Raw genomic sequence first — 23,999 nt, forward strand, 5'->3', positions numbered from 1 at the left:
TTTGAGTCATCCGTCTGCCCAGTGCCGTCTGAGTCATCCGTCTGCCCAGTGCCGTCTGAGCCATCCGTCTACCCAGTGCCATCTGAGTCATCCGTCTGCCCAGTGCCGTCTGAGTCATCCGTCTGCCCAGTGCCGTCTGAGTCATCCGTCTGCCCAGTGCCGTCTGAGTCATCCGTCTGCCCAGTGCCGTCTGAGTCATCCGTCTGCCCAGTGCCGTTTGAGTCATCCGTCTGCCCAGTGCCGTTTGAGTCATCCGTCTGCCCAGTGCCGTCTGAGCCATCCGTCTGCCCATTGCCGTCTGAGCCATCCGTCTGCCCAGTGCCGTCTGAGCCATCCGTCTGCCCAGTGCCGTCTGAGTCATCCGTCTGCCCAGTGCCGTCTGAGTCATCCGTCTGCCCAGTGCCGTCTGAGTCATCCGTCTGCCCAGTGCCGCCTGAACTGCCCGTCTGCCCAGTGCCGCCTGAACTGCCCGTCTGCCCAACGGCGCCTGAACTGCCCGTCTGCCCTACGCCGTCTGAACTGTCCGTCTGCCATGAGCCTGCAAACCCGCCCGTCTGCCAGGAGCCTACAGAGTCGTCCGCCAAACAGGAGCCGCTAGAGCCTTCCGCCAAACAGGAGCCGCTAGAGCCTTCCGCCAGACCGGATCAGCCAGAGCCTTCCGCCAGACCGGATCTGCCAGAGCCTTCCGCCAGACCGGATTTGCCAGAGCCGCCAACCAGACAGGATCTGCCAGAACCGCCAGTGAGCCATGAGCGTCCAGAACCGCCAGTGAGCCATCAGCGTCCAGAGCCGTCAGCCAGCCATGAGCGTCCAGAGCCGTCAGCCAGCCATGAGCGTCCAGAGCCGTCAGCCAGCCATAAGCGTCCAGAGCCGTCAGCCAGCCATGAGCGTCCAGAGCCGTCAGCCAGCCATGAGCGTCCAGAGCCGTCAGCCAGCCATGAGCGTCCAGAGCCGTCAGCCAGCCATGAGCGTCCAGAGCCGTTCGCCATCCAGAACTGCCCCTCAGTCCAGAGCTGTCTCTCTGTCCGGAGCTGCCTTTCAGTCCGGAGTTGCCCCTCTATCCTGAGCTACCTCTCTATCCTGAGCTACCTCTCTATTCTGAGCTATCCCTCTGTCCTGAGCTACCTCTCTGTCCTGAGCTACCTTGTCCCGGAGCTGTCCCTTAGCTTAGAGCTGCCATTTATCCAGAACTGCCCCTCAGTCCAGAGCTGTCTCTCTGTCCGGAGCTGCCCTTCAGTCCGGAGTTGCCCCTCTATCCTGAGCTACCTCTCTATCCTGAGCTACCTCTCTATCCTGAGCTATCCCTCTGTCCTGAGCTATCTCTCTGTCCTGAGCTACCTTGTCCCGGGGCTGCCCCTTAGTCCGGTGCTGCCCCTTAGTCCGGTGCTGCCCCTTAGTCCGGTGCTGCCCCTTAGTCCGGTGCTGCCCTTTAGTCCGGTGCTGCCCCTTAATCCTGTGGGGTTAAGTTGGAGGGTGGTAATTTGGAGGAGGCTACGTAAGCGGGTAGTGACTATGGTGGGGTGGGGACCACGACCTGTGCCAGAGCCGCCACCGTGGACAGACGACCACCCAGACCTCCCCTAGACTTTATGCTGGTGCGCCCGGAGTTCGCACCTTAAGGGGGGGGTTATGTCACACCCTGGCCTTAGTTATCTTTGTTTTCTTTATTATTTTAGTTAGGTCAGGGTGTGACATGGGGAATGTTTGTGTTTTGTCTCGTTTCGGGTGGTTTTATGGAAAAGGGGGTGTTGGGGTTAGTGTATGGGTTTGTGTTGAGTGAATGTTTCTAGGTATGTCTATGGTTGAGTGAATGTTTCTAGGTATGTCTATGGTTGCCTGAGTGGTTCTCAATCAGAGAAAGATGTCTTTCATTTGTCTCTGATTGGGAGCCATATTTTAGGCAGCCATAGGCATCATGTTTTGTTGGGTCATTGTCTAGGTCTGTGTTTGTGTCTAGGTTGCATGTTTGCATTTTGTTCGGTTATAGCTTCACGGTCGTCTATTTGTTGTTTTGCTTCGTTCGTTCATCTCCTAAATAAAGAGAAGATGTATTTTTTACACGCTGCGCCTTGGTCCTCTCTCTCTCCCTTTGACAATCGTGACATTTAATGCGTTTGAGCCAATCAGTTGTGTTGTGGCAAGGTAGACCAAGTCCATATTATGACAAGAACACCTCAAATAAGCAAAAAGAAATGACAGTCCATCATGACTTTAAGACATGAAGGTCAGTCAATTCAGAAAAATTCAAGAACTTTTAAAGTTTCTTCAAGTGCAGTCGCAAAAACCATCAAGCGCTACGATGAAACTGGCTCTCATGAGGACTGCCACAGGAAAGGAAGACCCAGAGGTACCTCTGCTGCAGAGGATAAGTTAATTAGAGTTACCAGCCTCAGAAATTGCAGCCCAAATAAATGCTTCACAGAGTTCAAGTAACAGTCACATCTCCATCTCAACTGTTCAGAGGAGACTGCGTGAATCAGGCCTTCATGGTCAAATTGCTGCAAAGAAACCACTACTAAAGGAAACCAATAATACGAAGAGACTTGCTTGGGCCAAGAAACACAAGCAATGGACATTAGACAGGTGGTTATCTGTCCTTTGGTCTGAAATTTGAGATATTTGGTTCCAACTGCTGTGTCTTTTTGAGACACAGAGTAGGTGAATGGATGATTTCCGCATGTGTGGTTCCCACCGTGAAGCATGGAGGAGGAGGTGTAATCGTGTGGGGGTGCTTTGCTGGTGACACTGTTGGTGATTTATTTAGAATTCAAGGCACACTTAACCAGCATGACTACCACAGCATTCTGCAGCAACACGCCATCCCATCTGGTTTGCGCTTAGTGGGACTATCATTTGTTTTTCAACAGAACAATGACCCAACACACCTTCAGGCTGTGTAAGGGCTATTTGACCAAGAAGGAGAGTGATGGAGTGCTGCATCAGATGACCTAGCCTCCACAATCAACTGACCTCAACCCAATAGAGATGGTTTGGGATGAGTTGGACCGCAGGATAAGCAGCCAACAAGTGCTCAGCATATGTGGGAACTCCTTTGAGACCGTTGGAAAAGCATTCCAGTTGAAGATGGTTGAGAGAATGCCAAGAGTGTGCAAAGCTTTCATCAAGGCAAAGGGTGGCTACTTTGAAGAATCTCAAATATAAAATAGATTTTGATTTGTTAAATTTAAATGTGGAAGAGTTATTTCAGATGAAGGTATTCAGTTGTACAACTGACTAGGTATCCCCCTTTCCCTTTCCCTTAATACTTTTTTGGTTACTACATGATTCCATATGTGTTATTTCATAGTTTTGATGTCTTCACTATTATTCTAAATAGTAAAAATAAAGAAAAACTCTTGAATGAGTAGGTGTGGCCAAACTTTTGACTGGCACTGTATATAACCACTCAAATTCATACAAACTGGTCTGGACAGAATCATTGACTTATTTTCACTTTTTCTACTTGTCCAATTCTTCAATCGTGTCTGGGATATATATATTTTAGTTGACACACCTGTGTGATGTATCTGATATACATTAATAAACATTAATTCACCCTGGACATGCATTTAATTTAGACCTTTTGAAACACATGCTCCAAGTGTTGTCTTTGTGTTTAAGTTACCACAGAAGTTAGTCAAAGTTAGTGTGAAGACCTACATGACAAACATTCTATGAAAGTTATTGTTTTGTAATCGAACAATACAATTTAAATGAGTTTATAAAAAACGTTATTGCATTTAGTCATCCCCAAAATATGTGGTCTTTGAAAGCCTTGATAGTTGTCTCCTTCCTCAGGGAACAGTCAGCATATACAGTAGCTGACAACAGGGTGGCAGGTGTTTTATGTGTTCCATGGCCCAGCAGACTCACCTGGGGATGGACACATGTTAGCTTTGATAAATGTCTGGAAGACTTTTACAGGGAGGAGAGAGCATGAGTACAGTAAATCCAATCCAGCTAGTGGCCCTGGATAATATGCTACAATATGTTGTCACACAGGCAGACTGCCATAGTGAAGCAGGTTTACATTGTGAATCAAGTATACTATTATGATTATAGCTTACTTGTCTGTGCTCTGGAGAGATCGCATGTAGTTGGTCAGAAGGCTCTGGAGGTCCCAGGACCATTCTGTCTCTAGCACCTGGAGAGAGACAGATAGCATTAGTGAGTGCTAGAAAGAGAGAGAGCCCTCACCCTTGACCTCCTACTGGCCCAGGGCCTCCTCCCTAGTATCATGCAATGTAAAGGAAAATAATAATATGACTTACCGACACAGAGTGCTCCATGTTCTTGCTGGTAGCAAGTTTCAACCTGGAAGCAGAGAAATATCCTGCCTTGTAGTATGGTATCTCCCCCAGGCTCCAAGAAACCAAATGACAAACCTTCAGAGATTAACAAAAGAAAATGGTACCTGTATTTACTGTAGGATTCATGTATCAGTTTGCCTACTTTACATTCATGTCTTTAAATGGCAACAATAGATCTGAAAGTATACATGCCATTTTGTGATAACAGCTATGTATCACAACCGGCCGTGATTGGGAGTCCCATAGGGCGGTGCACAATTGGCTCAGCGTCGTCCGGGTTGGGGTTTGGCCGGGCCATGGAATTGTAAATAAGAAATTGTTCTTAACTGACTTGACTAGTTAAATTAAAAATAATAAATAATTAAAACATGTACATTTATAGCTAGCTAAGATACTATTTATATTATGGCACCACGTCTCATCTCACAAACAATTGCTAAGGTGAACAGCGAATTCCACTATTGGCTAATCATTATTGTGGCTAGCTTCACATAGGTGACTTATTCCATCATGACAACATGCGCCTCCTTATTTTACGGTAGTTAGCTAGCTGCTAGCTTAGATGCCTGTGATTGTTGAGACCTAATTTTGCAGCCAATCTGCTTCAAAGATGGATGATGTCAAGAATTAGCCAAGGTACCTAACTAAATGACAACCCTATTAATTAGGTATCCACTCGATTGCTTAATAAATGATCAAGCTAGCGTGTGCTAGACAACATGCATTTCTGACACCTGCCAGGAACCTGCTTGCTTTACATCTGACAGATATTTAGTTACCATAGCTAGCTAGATAATAATGGTTTATGATAACTGCCGTTTTGTTCATTATCTAGCTAGCTAGCTAAGTGTAAAACTGAGAGTCTGCCTATTAAAACACAGCTAGCCACATCAATTTTAGCAGTTGTAGATCAGCTAGCTAGCTTGATACTCAGTAACATTAGCTTACTATGTTTTTCTAGCCAACTGGACATTCCCCTTGCCCATCACGGTCAATCTTTTTGCCTACTCTTGGTCTTCTTCTAGGTTCAAAACTATATGGCTGTAGTCCGGTGCCTTATTGTCAAAAGCAACCCACTCTCAACACAGCCACCTGGTGCAGTTAGGCAGTCAATGGCTCAGTGTTCCAAAACTGTTCACCTATTTCTACATCAAGCAAGAACAATGTTCCATTTGTTGTTTTTGTGTGTTTTTATGGTGTGCGTGTGGCACAGCAGCATATAATAGATTTGATCTCCTATTTCCAAAACAATGTGACATCTCAAATTGAAACATAGCTATATGCGCTACACATTATTATTTGGGGGGTGCTAATGTGAAATACGGCCTTTAAACTTTGAACACCTTTCTGTTATACTGAACGCAGCCCAGGCAAATGCAATCGAGAAACGCGTCGAGGCATTGATCAACCAATGGTCTGTTAGATACTACCCACAGACATTTGCTTGACACCCCCTCATTATCAAATTGGAGGAAGAAATACATAAATAAATAAATGAAGAAATAATATAAATGAATGAAATAAATAATTATTTACCTATCTATGTGTGCATTCATTCATCCATTTATGTATTTATCTATTTATGTGTGCATTTATTCATTTAATTCTAATTTCGGCAGGTTTGGTCCGCCATGGATCTGTTCTATGTACACTATTTCTATGCTTCCCGTTCTTAAGTGTCATTTTTGCATCGTTTACTTTCGGTTTTGCACACCAGCTTTAGGCGAGCAATTTGAATTTGGACAACCAGGAAATGGGAGAGCGATTTCTGCATATTGCCCCTTTAATACACAAGTGTACATATGTGAAATAGGACAAATATAGCACCCACCAAAGTATTATTACACATACACGCTACCCAGATACACTTACCAGCACAAATTTGGTGCACATTGGGTTACCAAGCAGGCCACAGCTCTTATATGTCTGAGTCAAAACAAAGAACTCAATATTGGAAATATAATGTAATGTGCGTTCATACATAATGATCTATCCTGATTCAATAACTTATACTCTTGTTTGTGAAGATGAGCAGGGGAGTGTATTAAATCGACATCACCGTTGGTTCTATAATTAATGCAGTGATATAGCTGCAATTTGGCCTCCTAACATAGCTAATGACTTTGTGTCTTGATGAACAGAGCTTTTCCCACATCTCTGCTGTTTCTGTGGAACTGAAGTCAATAACAAACCAATGCTGTTCTGACTCTAATAACCCATCTCCTTACAGTAAGGAGTTTGGTTGATCTGTAGTCTGCACACGAGGAGACGTGATCTAAAGCCAGCTTTTGGATCGCATGTCTGCATGTGAACTGTCTGACAATGCTAAATTGATTTAGACAGATTTGCCTCATGTCTTCTGAATCCAAAATCCTAGAGTAAACTGCCGACAGCAGCTGTGCTGTAGGAGCCATTCCAATGCATGTGGGGTAGAGACATTTGCCGGTGAGCTGAGTTTTGTTTATAAGCGTCTACTAAAAATAATAGATGGATCTGAATAGGTTTAATGAATATTGTTCATATTATTCATGACATGCTAGGTTTTGTCCATAAGATAAGAGTGCTTTCTTTCGATTATGTTCCATGTGGACAATGCAAGCAAGCTGGGGAGTAGGTATACTGTTGATTTGCCTGTAGTTGAGGCTCTTTGATAAGTGATGTAGCTCTATGTGGTCCTTTTTGTTCCCATTTTCAACCCAGTTTGCTGCACTGGAGGCTATTTTACCAATTTTCCTGGAGCCTATATTTCTAACATTTTTTTGTTTTCTTTGTAATCTTTCATTTCAATTGTATTTCCCTAACGCGCACACTAAATACAGTAGAGATCTTAAATGTAGACATTTCTTTCATTCCATTCCAAAGTTGAAAACAGAAGTTTGGCCTATAGCTAGTTATTTCAAGCTATAGAGGCTACTTACGTTAGTGGTAACACACACACACACACACACACACACACACACACACACACACACACACACACACACACACACACACACACACACACACACACACACACACACACACACACACACACACACACACACACACACACACACACACACACAAAGTCTCTTTCCCCTCTTAAATCCTGGGCACTCTGACAGCACACATTAAGATCTGCCTTCTCAGCATGAACACATCATAAAAGTGGACAGGCAATTTCTGTTTTCACCAAATAGCCACGCGAGCTCGTTCTGCATCTCTGATTTTAATACACTCGACAAGCGGCTTAGCAGCGCTAAGGGAGAGTGAGCCGAGCCGGAGGGAGAGAAAGAGAGAGATCCGAGGGAGCGATTTTTGTGATATATGCCCCAATGCCCCTAAATCCATTTCTCCGTTTGAAATATCAACTAGAATTTGATTAATATGCAAATTCATGGCGAAAAGGCTCGTATAACTCTCTCAGTGGATAGTAATTAATCTCCGGTTAAAGTAATTTAATACATATATTCAGTTTTGTCAGCGACATGCTTAGTTCAATAGCCCGTAAAATTGAAGTTTGAAGTGTTAAGGGGCTCTATAGGAACGTTATAACAAAAACTTTCAAATGTACCCTCTTTAGTGATCAATCAAGCTTCCCCCCGGGTTAATCTAGCTAATTTCTCACATCAAATCATAATAGGGTGACATGCCATTGAGCCAAGAATCGATGATGTTTTTCTTCTTCCTTTCTTTATAATGTTATCCACTTGATCCTACACTGATGAAAAGCTATTTCAACCACTGAAAGGACTTTTGTCCAGAATTTATTGAAAAGCAAGAATTTAGATTATTTCCATTATCCACTAGGCCTACAATTATCCAAACTATGATTTTAATGTAAACGAAATATGTTCACAATTACGTACCGCAATAAAAAAGGAAAAATACAATAAAAAGACCATTGCTATCAGCGAAAGTGACATCTGCCCGCATGATAGGCTACGTGAATTAAAAAAGGAGACACGCAAAAAAGCTAAAGGAAAAAAGAAAATGGGCTTTGTTTAGCCCTACATAACTGTGGATACATTTCAAAGATTATTTCAAATCAAATTACAAATTATCGAGAGGGAGAGAGAGAGAGAGAGAGAGAGAGGGGGGGGGTGTAAGGTGAGGAGGTGATGTAGTGGAGGGGAGGAGAGGGGCGCAGACCCTATTGTTTCAGCAGAGACTCGTGCATCAAACTTCAATTTTCCGGCCGATTGAACTAGTGATTTTCTTCTCTCTCCTGAGCTGAAATACATTTACAATGTGTGGATTAATTACCATATTGAAGTATTGGGGATTGTGCTTATCTTCGCCACGTCGCCACAACACCTCATACAATAAGGAACTGAGACCAGCACTGGAATAGCACACTTTGTACTGGTCACTATTTGGCCCTGCGTTAAAGACATCCACATAAGAAACCACGTGGAAGCAAGATATCTAAAGTGGGCCTACACTCAGAAAAAAAGGTTCGGGATAGAACCAAAAAGGGTTCTGTGCTTGCTTCATATATGGCACCACTTAAGGTTCTATATAGAATCGAAATTGGTTCTATATAGAAATATGGAGCCCAAGGGTTCTATAAGGAAACCAATTTTGGTTCAGTGAAGTAGAACCCATGGGGTTCTGATCAAAGAACCCTACAAAAGGGGTGCCATATATGAAGCAAGCAATAGAACCCTTTTTGGTTCTATCCAGACCCTTTTTTTCTAAGAGTGTAGGCTTCTCTACAAAAAGGGGTGACGCTTCACTGTTCTAGGATATGCATGGTACCTAAAAATGCAGAAAAATAAGTCCCAAAAACAAATCCTCGACCTCTTACCTACCTCTGCCAATCAAAATTGAAATGTTGCTCTGTTAAATGAATAGAGCTGCATACAATATTAATAACGTAAAGAAAGGAACTTTGTCCACACAGCAATGTATGCCTGCAATGGTTCATTCACAAAAATAGCATATTCACCAATACATTTTTTTGACAAATGTATTGATAGTAAATAGTTTTTGCATAACTTGGTATTAATAAAATAATCTGACATTTACATTAACAAACGCAGGGCTTTAGCAGTATAAATCAGCCTCCTTGTTGGGCTAAAGTACCATGTGCGCGAGTCATAGGCTTGCAGTCTCGAGCCTGTTCTGCCGAGGGATATCATCTTGAGCAGAGAACATTTTTGCAGGGAAGGCGGCCTGCTTTCATTTCCATACTTTACAACCAATACTTATTGCAAATGGTACAAATGAGGGAGCTTATTAACACAGCCCAATTAATGTCAACAATCGTCATTTAATAATAGAAACAATTATACTATAATTATTATAATATTATCAAAAAGTGTGGTTATGTGGTCATGTGTTACTGTCGTGCTACGTTGTTGTCTCTCTTTATGTAGTAGTGTGTTTATGTAGTGTCTCTCTTGTCATGATGTGTGTTTTGTCCTATATTTTTATTTTTAATCCCAGCCCCCGTCCCCGCAGGAGGCCTTTTGCCTTTTGGTAGGCCGTCAGTGTAAATAAGAATTTGTTCTTAACTGGTTTGCCTAGTTAAATAAAGGTTCAATTAAAAAAATGTAAATACTAAAAACAATATAAACCGTAGCAATAAACTAATAATAAACTAATGATGATAAGAATAAATGAATTGTATGTTAATAATAATTATAATAATAATAATAATAACACTATTGTTGTTATTCTTACTGTTGTTATTATTATAGGTTATTATTAGTATGCCTATAATATAATATGGTAATGTGAATGTGGCTTGAATTACAATATATTTCAATTAAACTAGGCCTAATTGAAAACAAGACATTTATAGTAATATACTATAGTAGCCTAGATAGTATTTTAGAGTAAAATCTGTTGAAGAATTATCTTCAATGCTCAATCCTCCAAGTCGAGTTTTACACTAGTGCTTTTGTAAAAAGCATCGAACTCCATAATAAATTATTAACATCTTGGGGTCATATTATTGCGCTCTCAGCTTCATTAAAAGTGCCATAGACAAAGAAAAAAAGGAGGTAGCTAACAGAAGAACACAAAACGATAAATCAAAGCACTCCACCAATCGCACAAATGTCACCGTTTAAACATTATGAGACTCCGCTATACTTAGCATGAAAAACACCCAGGCCACAAGATAAAATGCTGACAGATCTATCGTCCAAAAAGCCAAACATATTATTTCTAGCCCCACACACAAACACAAAGCACAGACCAGCCCCTCTCCAGAATAAGATACTTCAATTGTGATGCATAGACTTGTTTAAAACGCGCGAGTCAAAAAAGCATCGACAGTGACAGCAATGAGCACAGATGCCCTCAGTTGCAGAGGGGCTATGTATGCATTACTGCCTTTGTAACAAAAATTAAGCTAACGGAGGGTTAAATCAATCCATCAAATTGACTGGAAATTGTGAGGAAAATTTAGAAACCATATGGCCTCCAAACGTTTGTGTCTTTTTCTGTGTGTTGGGTCACGCTTGTCTCCATATTGCGCGCGGCTGGAGTCCGCCCATGCTCCATTGTGGCTGTCACACAGGGGAGCAGTGCTCATTTGTTCGCCGGTTTCACGCTTCTATGCCGAGAGTGAGCGATAAACGCACGAACAGCATGGAGAAGCTGGCCCAGAACTCGACGTTTTTGTGCCTCTTTTATGTCCTCGCTCTGTGCTCCAGATTGACGTTTCTCACAAATTCTATTGAGGAAATGAAAACACACGTCGCCGGGTCGGAAGGCAGGTTTTCAATGTGTTCAATATGCTTTCAATGTGAAAGAGAAACGATACTTTGGCTTGAGGCGCAGCCATTTGATATTATGTAAAAACACAAATAAAATATAAAATATATAATTATAATAGGCCTGTAGAATGCTGATTGCAAAAAAATATGGAATTAAGGTCCCAAAATAATTTAATGTCTAGCTATGTTTCCATAAATGCTACTAAAATAAGTGGTCTATGAGGAATAGTGAGAAACGAAATGTTTTATTTTGAAATACATTACACTTTATACATTATGTTTAAAATGGTGTGCTGGCATTGAAAGGCACTTACAGGTATGCAAACCATTATAAATATATTAAAATGTGACTGATATTACAAGCAACCAGATGGAATATTATTTATCTTTGATTATTATCTTAGAAAATGTCTTCCCATCGTTATCAAACTGTTTAAATATGTAGGCTTACGATATAGTTATAACACCTAGCATATGATGTGTGTTTTTCAATCTGAATGCGTAATATTCAAACCAACAGTCGTTTAAATTACAATTAAGTTAAACAAAAATAAAACATGCATTGAAATGATTCATAGGTTGAGTTATTAGCTAGTGGCATTAGCTCATACCGGGAAGATTGTGTGTGTGTGTGTGTGTGTGTGTGTGTGTGTGTGTGGGCAGATCATTTGTGGATAAATTACATATTGCTTTTCTTTAAACTATTCCACGTTGGTTAAATGAATGGATGAATACAATAACTGTCTGCATCTGTTGTTGCATATAAGACACAGTCCATGCGATGCTAAGTGTTCTTCATAAAAGCCTCATGATGTGGTGCATAAATGGCACTTTAGTCGTGGTAAGAGGGAGATACAATGGTAAAATCCTCAGTCATCCACGTCAATCTCCTCATCCTCGGAGCAGCCCTTGCTGCTAGTATGGTCTGTATATGGCGACGAAGGGGAGGACAATAAGAGCTTGTTCGAGGTGTTGCGCTCATGGTTCGATAGCGAGGGTGACTCAGATCTGTTAGGGCCCAGCGCCCCGTTAGCTGCGCATTTCTCCAGTTCGGCTAGTTTGGCCATCTTCTCAAACGACACGGTTCCCACGGCTTTGGCCGACTCCACGTCCGCCTTCATCTCCTCCAGGTCGCGTTTGAGCTTGGCGCGCCGGTTTTGGAACCAGGTGATGACCTGCGCGTTGGTGAGGCCGAGCTGCTGTGCTATCTGGTCGCGGTCAGCTGGACTCAGGTACTTCTGGTAAAGGAAGCGCTTTTCCAACTCGTAGATCTGGTGGTTGGTGAAGGCCGTACGAGACTTCCGGCGCTTTTTGGGGTTATTCCGCGAACCGAATAGTGTCGTGCCGTCTCGGCCTGTGAGAGGATATATAGAGGATAGGGATGTTATCCTATAGGCATTTGGTGAATCACCAGGCATAATGTCGCTCCAAGAAACCTTAGAGAAATAACTGCTAAAATAATAAGAGAACTATGCATGTATTTCTCCTCTAAAACCACCACCACCAACAACAACACCAATACTGTCAATACTCTAAACGTATCGTAATAACAGACGATAATAATCATGTGATACAATAGACCTAATAAAAATAATAATCTTAAACGAAATATTAAATTAGTTTGCGTTATTATGTGGAGTATTATTTTGCTCCATGTTTACGCTTAGGCTAATTATTCGTTTTTTCATGGTGGAACTAGTCACATTTAATCTATTTTGTTCACATAAGAATAACCAATTCGATACACATATTTTGCAGAAATCCAGGATATATATTTTTCTAAGTTCCCTCTCAGTTTTAAGCTCTTTGGCAGGCTCATTGTGCAAAAACATGCTTTTAAAAGCATGCTTTTCACCGTGCTTTTATTCAATACTCAAATGCTGAAAGACATATATGTGTGTGACCAGACCCACTGCAGGCACACACACACACACACACACACACACACACACACACACACACACACACACCTGACATTCATATATTTTTCGTTAGTTGAATTTTTAGCTGAATTACACTAGGCTACACAGTCTGCACATAATAACTAAATCGGCCAAACAAAGATCTGACTGTCCAGACTTACCTTCCGCCGCTTGAAGAACACTGACTTCGAGCCCTTTGAAGGTTTTACTGGCGAGCTCCTCCAGAGCGCAGAGCGGGGAGGTTTGGGTGAAAAGGGCCCGGCTGGACAGGCTATGCCCTGAAGAGGACAGCTTCTCGCTGGAGGAGAGCAGGTGCGCGGTCCCGCAGCTGGAATAACTTCTCTTTACCGAGGGCTTGTTCAGGATGTCCTCTATACTGAATGGCGTCAGGGGCTTGTTGGAGTTGGCCGGCGGCGGAAGCTGGTCCAGCGCATTGCGTCTTCGGTCCTCCATAACCATGGGATCTTTGGAGGTCATAGTAGTTTATCAGGTGACACTTCGGAGATTTGTTTATGCTCTGGTTATACTTCAAATAAGTATGCCTAAATGAAAAGTTGTGGGAAATGTGGAGAATGGAAATCCGATCACAGGTGCTTCTGCAACCGCATGTTGGTCGCTTTGCCGCAGGGTAGGGAGACTTTGAGTCCAGTTAAAGTCCCACTTCTCCTGTCTACTGTTACGGGGTGACGCACGAGCCACAACATGAAACCATCCCGTGGACAGTGATTCCCAAAAAGCAGCCGCAATTGACCACCACTAACAAGTTATTGTAGATTGGAAGGTAATCAATTATGGACACTGACACACATGCAAACTCTCTCTCTCTCCCTCACTCTTTCTCCCCCCACTTTCTCTCTCTTTGTCACTCCTTGACTATGATGCGGTCCAGTGTAGGATTTAGCATGAGCGAAGCAGCGGTAATTAGAGGGCATGGCCGGGGGAGGAGTCGAATTGGATTACTTAATGCTGTCACACTTTCGACTAATCAGCACTTCATCGAATTACATGTTATCCTTTTCTGTAGAATAGCCTATTTGGTTACCACGTAATGTAGCCTACGCATGAACAAAATATGTTGAACAATGTTCAGATCGAATTACCTTTTCTAAAATGCAGGATAATTTGCTTACAGTTACAATAGGCTAATGTATCTTATATATATATATATACATTATTTTTTAAACGTTTTTACTTGTAGCATAATTTTCGATATAGGAAGGTGACACGTGCACTGGCTATGCCTGTGCGTAAAAGTTAGTCTAGTGTAGATATGCCCTATGTTTTATAACGGTGTGCTGTTGTGAAGGCAGGCAGTATATCAGGTTAATAAGACTTCCGGGCAGAGAGACAACATCACCCCCTTTAGCCTTGCCAAATCCTCTGCACTATAACTTACGCACAAAGAGCCATCCTCCATGCGCAATGGGAGATATTTCACCTCCTCACTGCCTTGCTGCAATGGTGTACAAATATGGTGTACAAATATTGATCTATCGCAGAGGTATATTTGCAGTAGGCCTACTGTTTAGAAATGAAGTGTCAGTTTAACCATCCAGCATGATTTCACATTTAGACTATGGGCTGCTACACACTAAAAACAAATACATGGTAGTGCTAAGTAAGGATTATTTGGCTTGTAACCATAGCGGATCCCTTTTTGGTGTTATATGGAACCTTTCTTTGAAGTCTCTATAAAGAACCCTAAAAATGTCCTTTCTCAATCTCAAAGGTTCTTTGTAGAACCATACAGGGTTTAATATACATATTATTTTGTTAAAATTCCATAGGTTTTTATTATTGTGTTTATTAAGTTGAATCAGGGTCCCTGGGGAGAGAATTGAGAACTACTGACTTAGTCAACCGATCTCAATTGATACAAGGCCATACGTAAGTCTTTCACAAGACACGTCACTAGCAATAGTTATATATAACATGTAATAGCATAACACAACAGAACCCTTGTTTGAACTACAAAGAACCATCGAAGGGCTCAAAGGGTTCTTTGGGTCAGTATGGTTCCACATAGAACCATCATCCTTCCCAAAGAACCCTTGAGGAACCCTCTTTTTTTGTGTGTGTAGGCCTATATCATATGTTGATGTAGGCTCATTGAAATAATTGTATGGCTAGGCTATATCTCTACTAAACACTTTTATGTTGGCTACATGTTTTAAGCCAGATCAATGAAGCCCAGCTGTATTCAAGCTTATCTATAACGTATTCCAGCAAGTTGTGAATAGTATCCTGCTGTGATACAGGCATCTAGACCAGGGCCTCGATTCACAGTTGTGATGTAACTTAAGCATTATGATGATCATACCAGGTGCAACGTTATTTATGAGCTAACCTTTCAAGAGTTTTCCCCAAACATTCGCTTTTATTTTATTTAACCTTTATTTTGTCAGGGAGTCATACTGAGACCACGGTGTATTTTACAGATGAGCCCTGAATTACAGAAATTACAGAAAATACTCACATCAAAATATAAATGCTAAATGCTAACAGAAAGAAAAACAAGGTCATAAAAAAGGAACACATTTATCAGTAAGAAGAACCTCAATCAGCCTTCTGAATTGCCCTTCGAGGCATCAAACGTCCAATTTAGGAATATTTAGAAGATTGTTCCACAAATAAAGTGCAAGAAAACTAAAAGCTGATTTACCTAACTAATTTCCAAAGTTAGCCATCCCTGAGACCTGGTGTGGTAAGTCTAAAGTTTAGTAATGGTTGGTACAGTGGGAGTTTTTGTCAAAGAGCTTTAATACATGAAAACATAACAATGTATCAACCTATGTGACATCAAAGAGGGACAAAAAAAGTTCTGGTAGAGAATGCAGTGATGAGTATTAAAACTGTCCCTTGCAGTGCGCTCTGATAAACACCATCTAACGTCTTTAATGAAGTGTCAGCTGCGTTCATATAGATGATGTCGCCACAGTCTAGGACCGATAGGAACATCGACTGAATAATCTGCTTTCTACTATTTAGTGAGAGGCAGGACATATTTCTATAGAATAAGCCCATTGTTATTCTCAGTTTCTTAATTCTTAAACAACTAATCATTATGCTTTTAAAATACAGATTTAAGCAGAGACACGATCAAAGTACATACATGGCCTTCAGAAGGTATTCACAACTATTTACTTTTTCCAAATTTTGTTGTGTTACAGCCTGAATTTAAAATGGTTCAAATTGAGATTTGTTGTCACTGACCTACACACAATAAAAATACCCCTTAATGTAAAGTCACAGAATGCGTTGCATGGACTCACTCTGTGTGCAATAACAGTGTTTAACATGATTTTTGAATGACTACCTTATCTCTGTACCCCACCCATACAATTATCTGTAAGGTCGCTCAGTCGAGCAGTGAATTTCAAACACAGATTCAACCACAAAGACCAGGGAGGTTTTACAATTCCTCGCAAAGAAGGGCACCTATCGGTAGATGGGTAAAAATAAAGCAGACATTGAATATTCCTTTGATCATGGTGCAGTTATTAATTAAACAAACTTTGGCTGGTGTATCAATAGACCCAGTCACTACAAAGATACAGGCGTCCGGAGTCCTTCCTAACTCAGTTGCTGGAGAGGAAGGAAACCACTCAGGGATTTCACCATGAGGCCAATGGTGACTTTAAATCAGCTACAGAGTATAATGGCTGTGATAGGAGAAAACTGAGGATGGATTAACAACATCATAGTTACTCCACAACACTAACCTAATTGACAGAATGAAAAGAAGGAATAGAATAAAAATATTACTAAAAAATGCATGCTGTTTGCAATAAGGCACTAAAGTAAACTGCAATACATTTGGAAAATAAATTAACTTTATGTCCTGAATACAAAGTATTTTTGGGGGCAAATCCAACACAACACATCACTGAGTACCACTCTTATTTTCATATTTTCAAGTATGGTGGTGGCTAAATCATGTTATGAGTATGCTTGTCATTGGCAAGGACTAGGGAGTTGTTTATGACACCAGGTGGGTGCAATTATTTATCAGGTCAAACAGAAAACCAGCAGTCTCCGAAAATGGTAGGGTAAGAGTTGAATACTCCTGTCCTAGAAGAAAACCTGGTTCAGTCTGCTTTCCAACAGACACTGGGACACAAACCTATCCTTTCAGCAAGACCATAACCTAAAACACATGGCCAAATATACACTGGGGTGGCTTATCAATACGATATTGAATGCTCCTGAGTGTCCTAGTTACAGCTTTGACTTAAATCGACTTGAAAATCTATGGCAAGACTTGAAAATGATCAACAACCGACTAGACAGAGCTTAATTAAATAATTTTCAAAAGAATAATGAGCAAATATTGTACAATACAGGTGTGCGAAGCTCTAGGAGAATTACCCAGAAAGACTCACAGCTGTAATCGCTGCCAACAGTGATTCTGTATTGACTCAGGGCGTTGAATACTTATCTAATCAAGATATATTAGTGATTTTTTATTTTATTTTATGTGTTACAAATGTTTCTTCCACTTTTACATTCAAGTGCATTTTGTGTAGATCGTTTACAAAAACATACAATGAAATCCATTTCAATCCCACTTTGTAACACAACAAAATATGGAAAAAGTCAAGGGGTGTGAATACTTTCTGAAGGCACTGTATGTTTAAATCATCAGAGTTCTTTGTATGCACTCTAGAGAACAAAATATACTTAGTTTTACCTGCATTCAACACTAATTTCAGGTCAATAAAGTTTTTCTGTAATGCAATGAAGGCAGACTGTAGTTCAGATAGAGCCTGGTCAACAATAGTCTGCAATACCATACACAACAGTATCATCGGCATATAAGTGCAGGTTACAATTTTTAACAAGTCAATATTGTTAATGTAAACAGTAAAAAGTATAGGACCCAAAATTAATCCTTGTGGGGCACCTTTCATTATGTCCAGAAAACCTTATTAAACACCATCAGTAAATACACATTAAGTTCTATCTGTCAAGTCATTTTTAAACCAGTTACATGCAGCCTGGTCTAGGCCAATAGAGGAAAGCCTCTGAAATAGCAGTGAGTGATCAACAGTATCAAAAGCCTTTCACAGATCAATGAAAAGGGCAGCACAATGTTGCCTTTAATCCATACAGTTAACCACTTCATTTATAACTAAGGATGCGGCAGAGATAGTGCTATGACCTGGTCTAAAACCCGACTGAAGTACATTTAGAATACGTTTCATAGATAAGAAAGATCTTAGATAAGATATTGTCAAGGATTCTAATATTTTAGCTAGGCAAGAAAGTTGAGTAATAGGGCGATAAAAATGTAGGTCACAAGGGTCACCACTTTTTTGAAAGGGGAGTGCATCATATGATCAAAAGAAAGGGAGCGCTGCTCTCAGATCAGCTTTCTCCATTAAAATATTTCCCCCAAACATTATAATTACTTCACAATGCTGACGAAAGATCGGTTCCTGGAGAGATATACCACCTACTGCTGCAAATATTGAGGCTGCTTATTCTAATGCTTACCCAATAAAAATGCATTAAATCATTGATTTGGCACATCATTGCGCACATGTTAGGCTACACATCATGAATTATATTGAGACAAATAACAGACAGTAGCTTACAAGTAGCAAAATAGAACTCAATCGATTGAACATTAAATGTACCCTATTTCAATACTGTTAATATTTTAATGCAGTTATCACGGTTTTCATTTGAAGCATTTGTATAGGTCGCTTGTTTCTATCAATTTCAAAGAAATTGGCAACTTTGTTTTTGTAGTCAAATTTGTTCTGAAGTTATCGGCGATCACAGAGAAACCATGTAGTTCTATGTTTATCGGAGATCTTCTGTGTATAAAGTGACACGGTAGGGCAAAAAAATTATCTAACGACGCATTTAGCTGTTCTGCGAGCGGTCTGAGGCAGGCGTTAGATTACGAGTGTTTTCAAGTGCAACGTTAATAAGAATGGTTTTGGGAAACAGCTCGGAGATTTAACGATGCTCCTACGAAGGTTTTAATGATGAACTTAGCATTAAGATGCTTTTGGAAAAGGCCTAGCCTGTTATTATAGGCTATAGGTCCATATGTAAATACAACTACTAGGCTTACTACTAGGCCTCCTACTAATAATTATATTATTAATAATAATAGCAATAATAATAACAACCATAATAATACCACTAATAATAATAATAATAATATAGACAATTTGCTATAATTATTATATAATTTTTCCTATTTGTCAATTCTGAAATAGCCTTGCTAATAATGCAGCAGAACATAACGCGGCATTAAAACAATCAATCTAGCTAATAAATCGTGATTAACATTGCAACTACATTTTTTTTTTTATTCATAAAAAATCCTATTAGTGTACAAATCATATTTGGAAAGAAAATTATAGCGTACACGTTAAGCGCAGGGCCTATGTGGTAGCTGGCGTTGAACGCTCATGCAGTGACGCATAGGTTGCGTTCCAATAGTACACTCCGCCTTCCATGGATGGATTAATAAATATGTCTCTACTGTAACTATACGTCATGCACCTCCACCTATCACAATTAACGCAGCGGGACTTGTTTTTTAAGGTGATTAAACGCCACAGCCAAGACAGTAGTCTATTAATAAATTATCCCATGCGTGATAAAAACAAGCAGTGAAATTAGGCTATAATTCGTGCGATGAAGCACACTGTGTGAGTCATTTGTGGAGATATCCAACAATATGATGAGAACAGATTATATATTTTCAGCCTCCAACAGTCAGTTGTTTCATGTCCAATCCTTGACGCCCTCGGGCAATTTACTGGACCCAAGCGAGTGACATTTCAGAGGCTGATCGCTTTCTCTCACAGATTTCTGTCCATCACATATTTCTTCTGCACGTGACAATACTGCTGTAGCATGTATCACATGTTTTCCTGAAAATGATTTAACATGTAGATAACGCCATCATGGTCAAGATTGATTGACAAGGTTTAGGATGTCTGCAATCAAAGTGTAACAATGAGTAGTTCAGAATAATGACTTTGTTACACAAGTCACTTTATTTGGTGACAGTTTTATTTTGTAATTTACTCACGGCTTCCTCGCGCGTGAGATTTGATTACACGGGCATTGTTGGATCTTTTCAGGGTTCCCCCCTCGCCTGCTCGCTTGACCTTTCCATACTCCATCATTGCACCCACATCCGTGTGGATGCATTTGATACCCTCTAAGAAATTGAGAAACACTCATATTTTCACGTAGGTCTTGATTTCGTCATCAGAAGAAATATCTACTCAGGCCTTTGAACTTTTGTTGGCCTATTTCTAAAAGTCATGAGAGAAGTGAATTCAGGGATCTATACATGGGCCAAACATAGGCTGGAGGCTAGAATAATCAAATTAAATAAATACATTATCGACTATTATGAAAATATTCGTTGTTCCTATGAAATGATTAGCCTATATTTTACCTGTGTTTACAGCCTGACATATCTAGGCTATCCCACTGGACCCACACTGGTTGAATCAACATTGTTTCCACGTACTTTCAATGGAATTACGTTGAACCAACGTGGAATAGAAGTTGACTTGACATCTATGCCCAATGGGATGTTTTCATTGTGTGTGGAAAGTAAGCCAGCAAAAATAGCTGAAATATTAAAGCTGCATTGAATGATCAAATTGTATTCCATTTGCATCCGTTTTGGGGGAAGTGTGACCTTAAATACTAAACATTAATAGATATTATGAATAACACATTGATTTCCAAACTTCTAAGCATTATGCTTAATGACATTTCTGGGGTTTGGGCTATAGCTAGACTACACAGCAGTCAGTATGTCAATATTCAACAGTGTATAAAGCCTATTCAAAAACCTATAGCCTTATCCCCTACTCCTTCTATTTGCAGATCTGAAGGAACCTCATAGGTTTAGGAAAAATAGCACAGGCCTCCCCTAACAGCAATAGAAGGTGAGGTGGAGCTATCATTGTACTAATCTGGTTACAAAAAACAAACGGGTATAGGCTAGGGGTTATAGGGTTGCTGCCAGACGAACAGTGGCTCTCAAGGGCAGACATGTCGAATGTGATTATAGAGGCCTGGCCTATCTGCCATTCATATGCCCATTCATGGGACTGTGGCACTTATATTACACACTGCCGTGGGCACACACACATACGGCCTGTTAGACAGATGCCCGGTGCTAAATGCCTATGTTGACTGGCCTCTTGATGCGGCTATCGGCTAGTCCCACATACAGATGCGTGTCATCATAAAGCTGATGGGTCCCCAAGAGCAGACGAAGACAGCATAACAGATGCAAGATATGCTGGCTAATGATGAGGACGCTATCACTCACATCATCTAACTCTATAATACGAAGAGTACATGGTATAACCTTCCATTTTTCCCCATCCAGTAAGTCATATAGCTCCAGTTGAGAACATCATCCATCCATTCATCCCTTCATCCCTTCATCCATCCATTCATCCATTCATTCATTCATTCATTCATTCATTCATTCATTCATTCATTCATTCATCCCTTCATTCATTCATTCATTCATCCCTTCGTTCATCCCTTCATTCATTCATTCATTCATTCATTCATTCATTCATCCCTTCATTCATTCATTCATTCATTCATTCCTGCATTTATTCATTCAAACATTTCTATTTCTCATCCTGTGTTATGGATTTACAGAGCCTCAGCTAGCAAGCCCATATCTCTCTCAGACCCTGAGCCAGCCGTGCCAGACTTATGGACACACAGCTGGTGAAAGAGACTACCTCCTGACTCTGACAGACATGTTACTAAGCACACGGTTTCTTCCATCACCGGAGGCAGCAGTTAGGAGCACAGCGCTGTGAAATAGAGAGAGGGAGAGTGAGTGAGAAAGAAAGAAAGAAAGAAAGAAAGAGAGAGACACATATACAGATAAAGAGACAGAGCGAGAGAAAGAGAAAGACAGAGAAAGAGGGATGGAGAGATAAGAGCCCTGATAGATGTTTTCACCTGTGAGTGGCTAAAAGCTGAAAGCAGGACAGGTGCACCTTGAGGAGCACAACGGTAGAGGGTTTCTTATGATGGATGGCAGAAGTCAAGGTGTGTGTGTGTGTGTTTATATATACAGTGGGGAGAACAAGTATTTGATACACTGCCGATTTTGCAGGTTTTCCTACTTACAAAGCATGTAGAGGTCTGTAATTTCTATCATAGGTACACTTCAACTGTGAGAGACGGAATTTAAAACAAAAATCCAGAAAATCACGTTGTATGATTTTTAAGTAATTAATTCGCATTTTATTGCATGACATAAGTATTTGATACATCAGAAAAGCAGAACTTAATATTTGGTACAGAAACCTTTGTTTGCAATTACAGAGATCATACGTTTCCTGTAGTTCTTGACCAGGTTTGCACACACTGCAGCAGGGATTTTGGCCCACTCCTCCATACAGACCTTCTCCAGATCCTTCAGGTTTCGGGGCTGTCGCTGGGCAATACGGACTTTCAGCTCCCTCCAAAGATTTTCTATTGGGTTCAGGTCTGGAGACTGGCTAGGCCACTCCAGGACCTTGAGATGCTTCTTACGGAGCCACTCCTTAGTTGCCCTGGCTGTGTGTTTCGGGTCGTTGTCATGCTGGAAGACCCAGCCACGACCTATCTTCAATGCTCTTACTGAGGGAAGGAGGTTGTTGGCCAAGATCTCGCGATGCATGGCCCCATCCATCCTCCCCTCAATACGGTGCAGTCATCCTGTCCCCTTTGCAGAAAAGCATCCCCAAAGAATGATGTTTCCACCTCCAAGCTTCACGGTTAGGATGGTGTTCTTGGGGTTGTACTAATCCTTCTTCTTCCTCCAAACACGGCGAGTGGAGTTTAGACCAAAAAGCTCTATTTTTGTCTCATCAGACCACATGACCTTCTCCAATTCCTCCTCTGGATCATCCAGATGGTCATTGGCAAACTTCAGACGGGCCTGGACATGCGCTGGCTTGAGCAGGGGGACCTTGCGTGCGCTGCAGGATTTTAATCCATGACGGCGTAGTGTGTTACTAATGGTTTTCTTTGAGACTGTGGTCCCAGCTCTCTTCAGGTCATTAACCAGGTCCTGCAGTGTAGTTCTGGGCTGATCCCTCACCTTCCTCATGATCATTGATGCCCCACGAGGTGAGATCTTGCATGGAGCCCCAGACCGAGGGTGATTGACCGTCATCTTGAACTTCTTCCATTTTCTAATAATTGCGCCAACAGTTGTTGCCTTCTCACCAAGCTGCTTACCTATTGTCCTGTAGCCCATCCCAGCCTTGTGCAGGTCTACAATTTTATCCCTGATGTCCTTACACAGCTCTCTGGTCTTGGCCATTGTGGAGAGGTTGGAGTCTGTTTGATTGAGTGGGTGGACAGGTGTATTTTATACAGGTAACGAGTTCAAACAGGTGCAGTTAATACAGGTAATGAGTGGAGAACAGGAGGGCTTCTTAAAGAAAAACTAACAGGTCTGTGAGAGCCGGAATTCTTACTGGTTGGTAGGTGATCAAATACTTATGTCATGCAATAAAATGCTAATTAATTACTTAAAAATCATACAATGTGATTTTCTGGATTTTTGTTTTAAATTCCGTCTCTCACAGTTGAAGTGTACCTATGATAAAAATTACAGACCTCTACATGCTTTGTAAGTAGGAAAACCTGCAAAATCGGCAGTGTATCAAATACTTGTTCTCCCCACTGTATGTGTGTGTATGATCTCTGTAAGCCGTTCTGTCATACTCAGGTATGAGCTGAAGGAGAGTGGTTTGGCAATGGGGCGGCATAGTCTAGAGTAGAGTTCACACTGAAAACACACTCAGATCTTCTCCAGTCATCTTCTCCAGTCATCATCTCTCTAACCAATAACAGCCTATGAGGAATATAAAGCCATACTACAGTCCATGCCCCAGAAAGCCCCTTCCACCACAATGTGGAAGCTGTGACTAATGTGATATATTCATTACAGATGAATGATGACAACACTGTGATGTATTCATTAATAGTGAGTGATGTCACTAATGTGATATACTCAGTCATTTCCCCTTCCTCGTCCCCAG

At 41.2% G+C, this 23,999-nt stretch overlaps 1 protein-coding gene across 1 annotated transcript; it reads right to left on the reverse strand.

Annotated features, from left to right (window-relative positions):
- Positions 1-11,249: 11,249 nt before the first annotated feature.
- Positions 11,250-13,825, reverse strand: LOC139562542 (transcription factor LBX1-like). Its single transcript, XM_071380307.1, has 2 exons — positions 13,104-13,825; positions 11,250-12,374 (listed from the first exon to the last, which is right to left on the reverse strand). The coding sequence occupies exons 1-2, from the start codon at positions 13,417-13,419 to the stop codon at positions 11,890-11,892; spliced, it is 801 nt and encodes a 266-aa protein (XP_071236408.1). The 5' UTR covers positions 13,420-13,825; the 3' UTR covers positions 11,250-11,889.
- Between the last annotated feature and the right edge of the window lie 10,174 nt (positions 13,826-23,999).

This window comes from Salvelinus alpinus, chromosome 32, assembly GCF_045679555.1.
Source record: "Salvelinus alpinus chromosome 32, SLU_Salpinus.1, whole genome shotgun sequence".
Taxonomy (NCBI): Eukaryota; Metazoa; Chordata; class Actinopteri; order Salmoniformes; family Salmonidae; genus Salvelinus; species Salvelinus alpinus.

Coding starts and splice junctions, on each gene's coding strand:
- LOC139562542 (XM_071380307.1), bottom strand. CDS start 13,419: ATGACCTCCAAAGATCCCATGGTTATGGAGGACCGAAGACGCAATGCG. Junction 12,375..13,103: donor TGTTCTTCAAGCGGCGGAAG/GTAAGTCTGGAC, acceptor ATCCTCTCACAG/GCCGAGACGGCACGACACTA.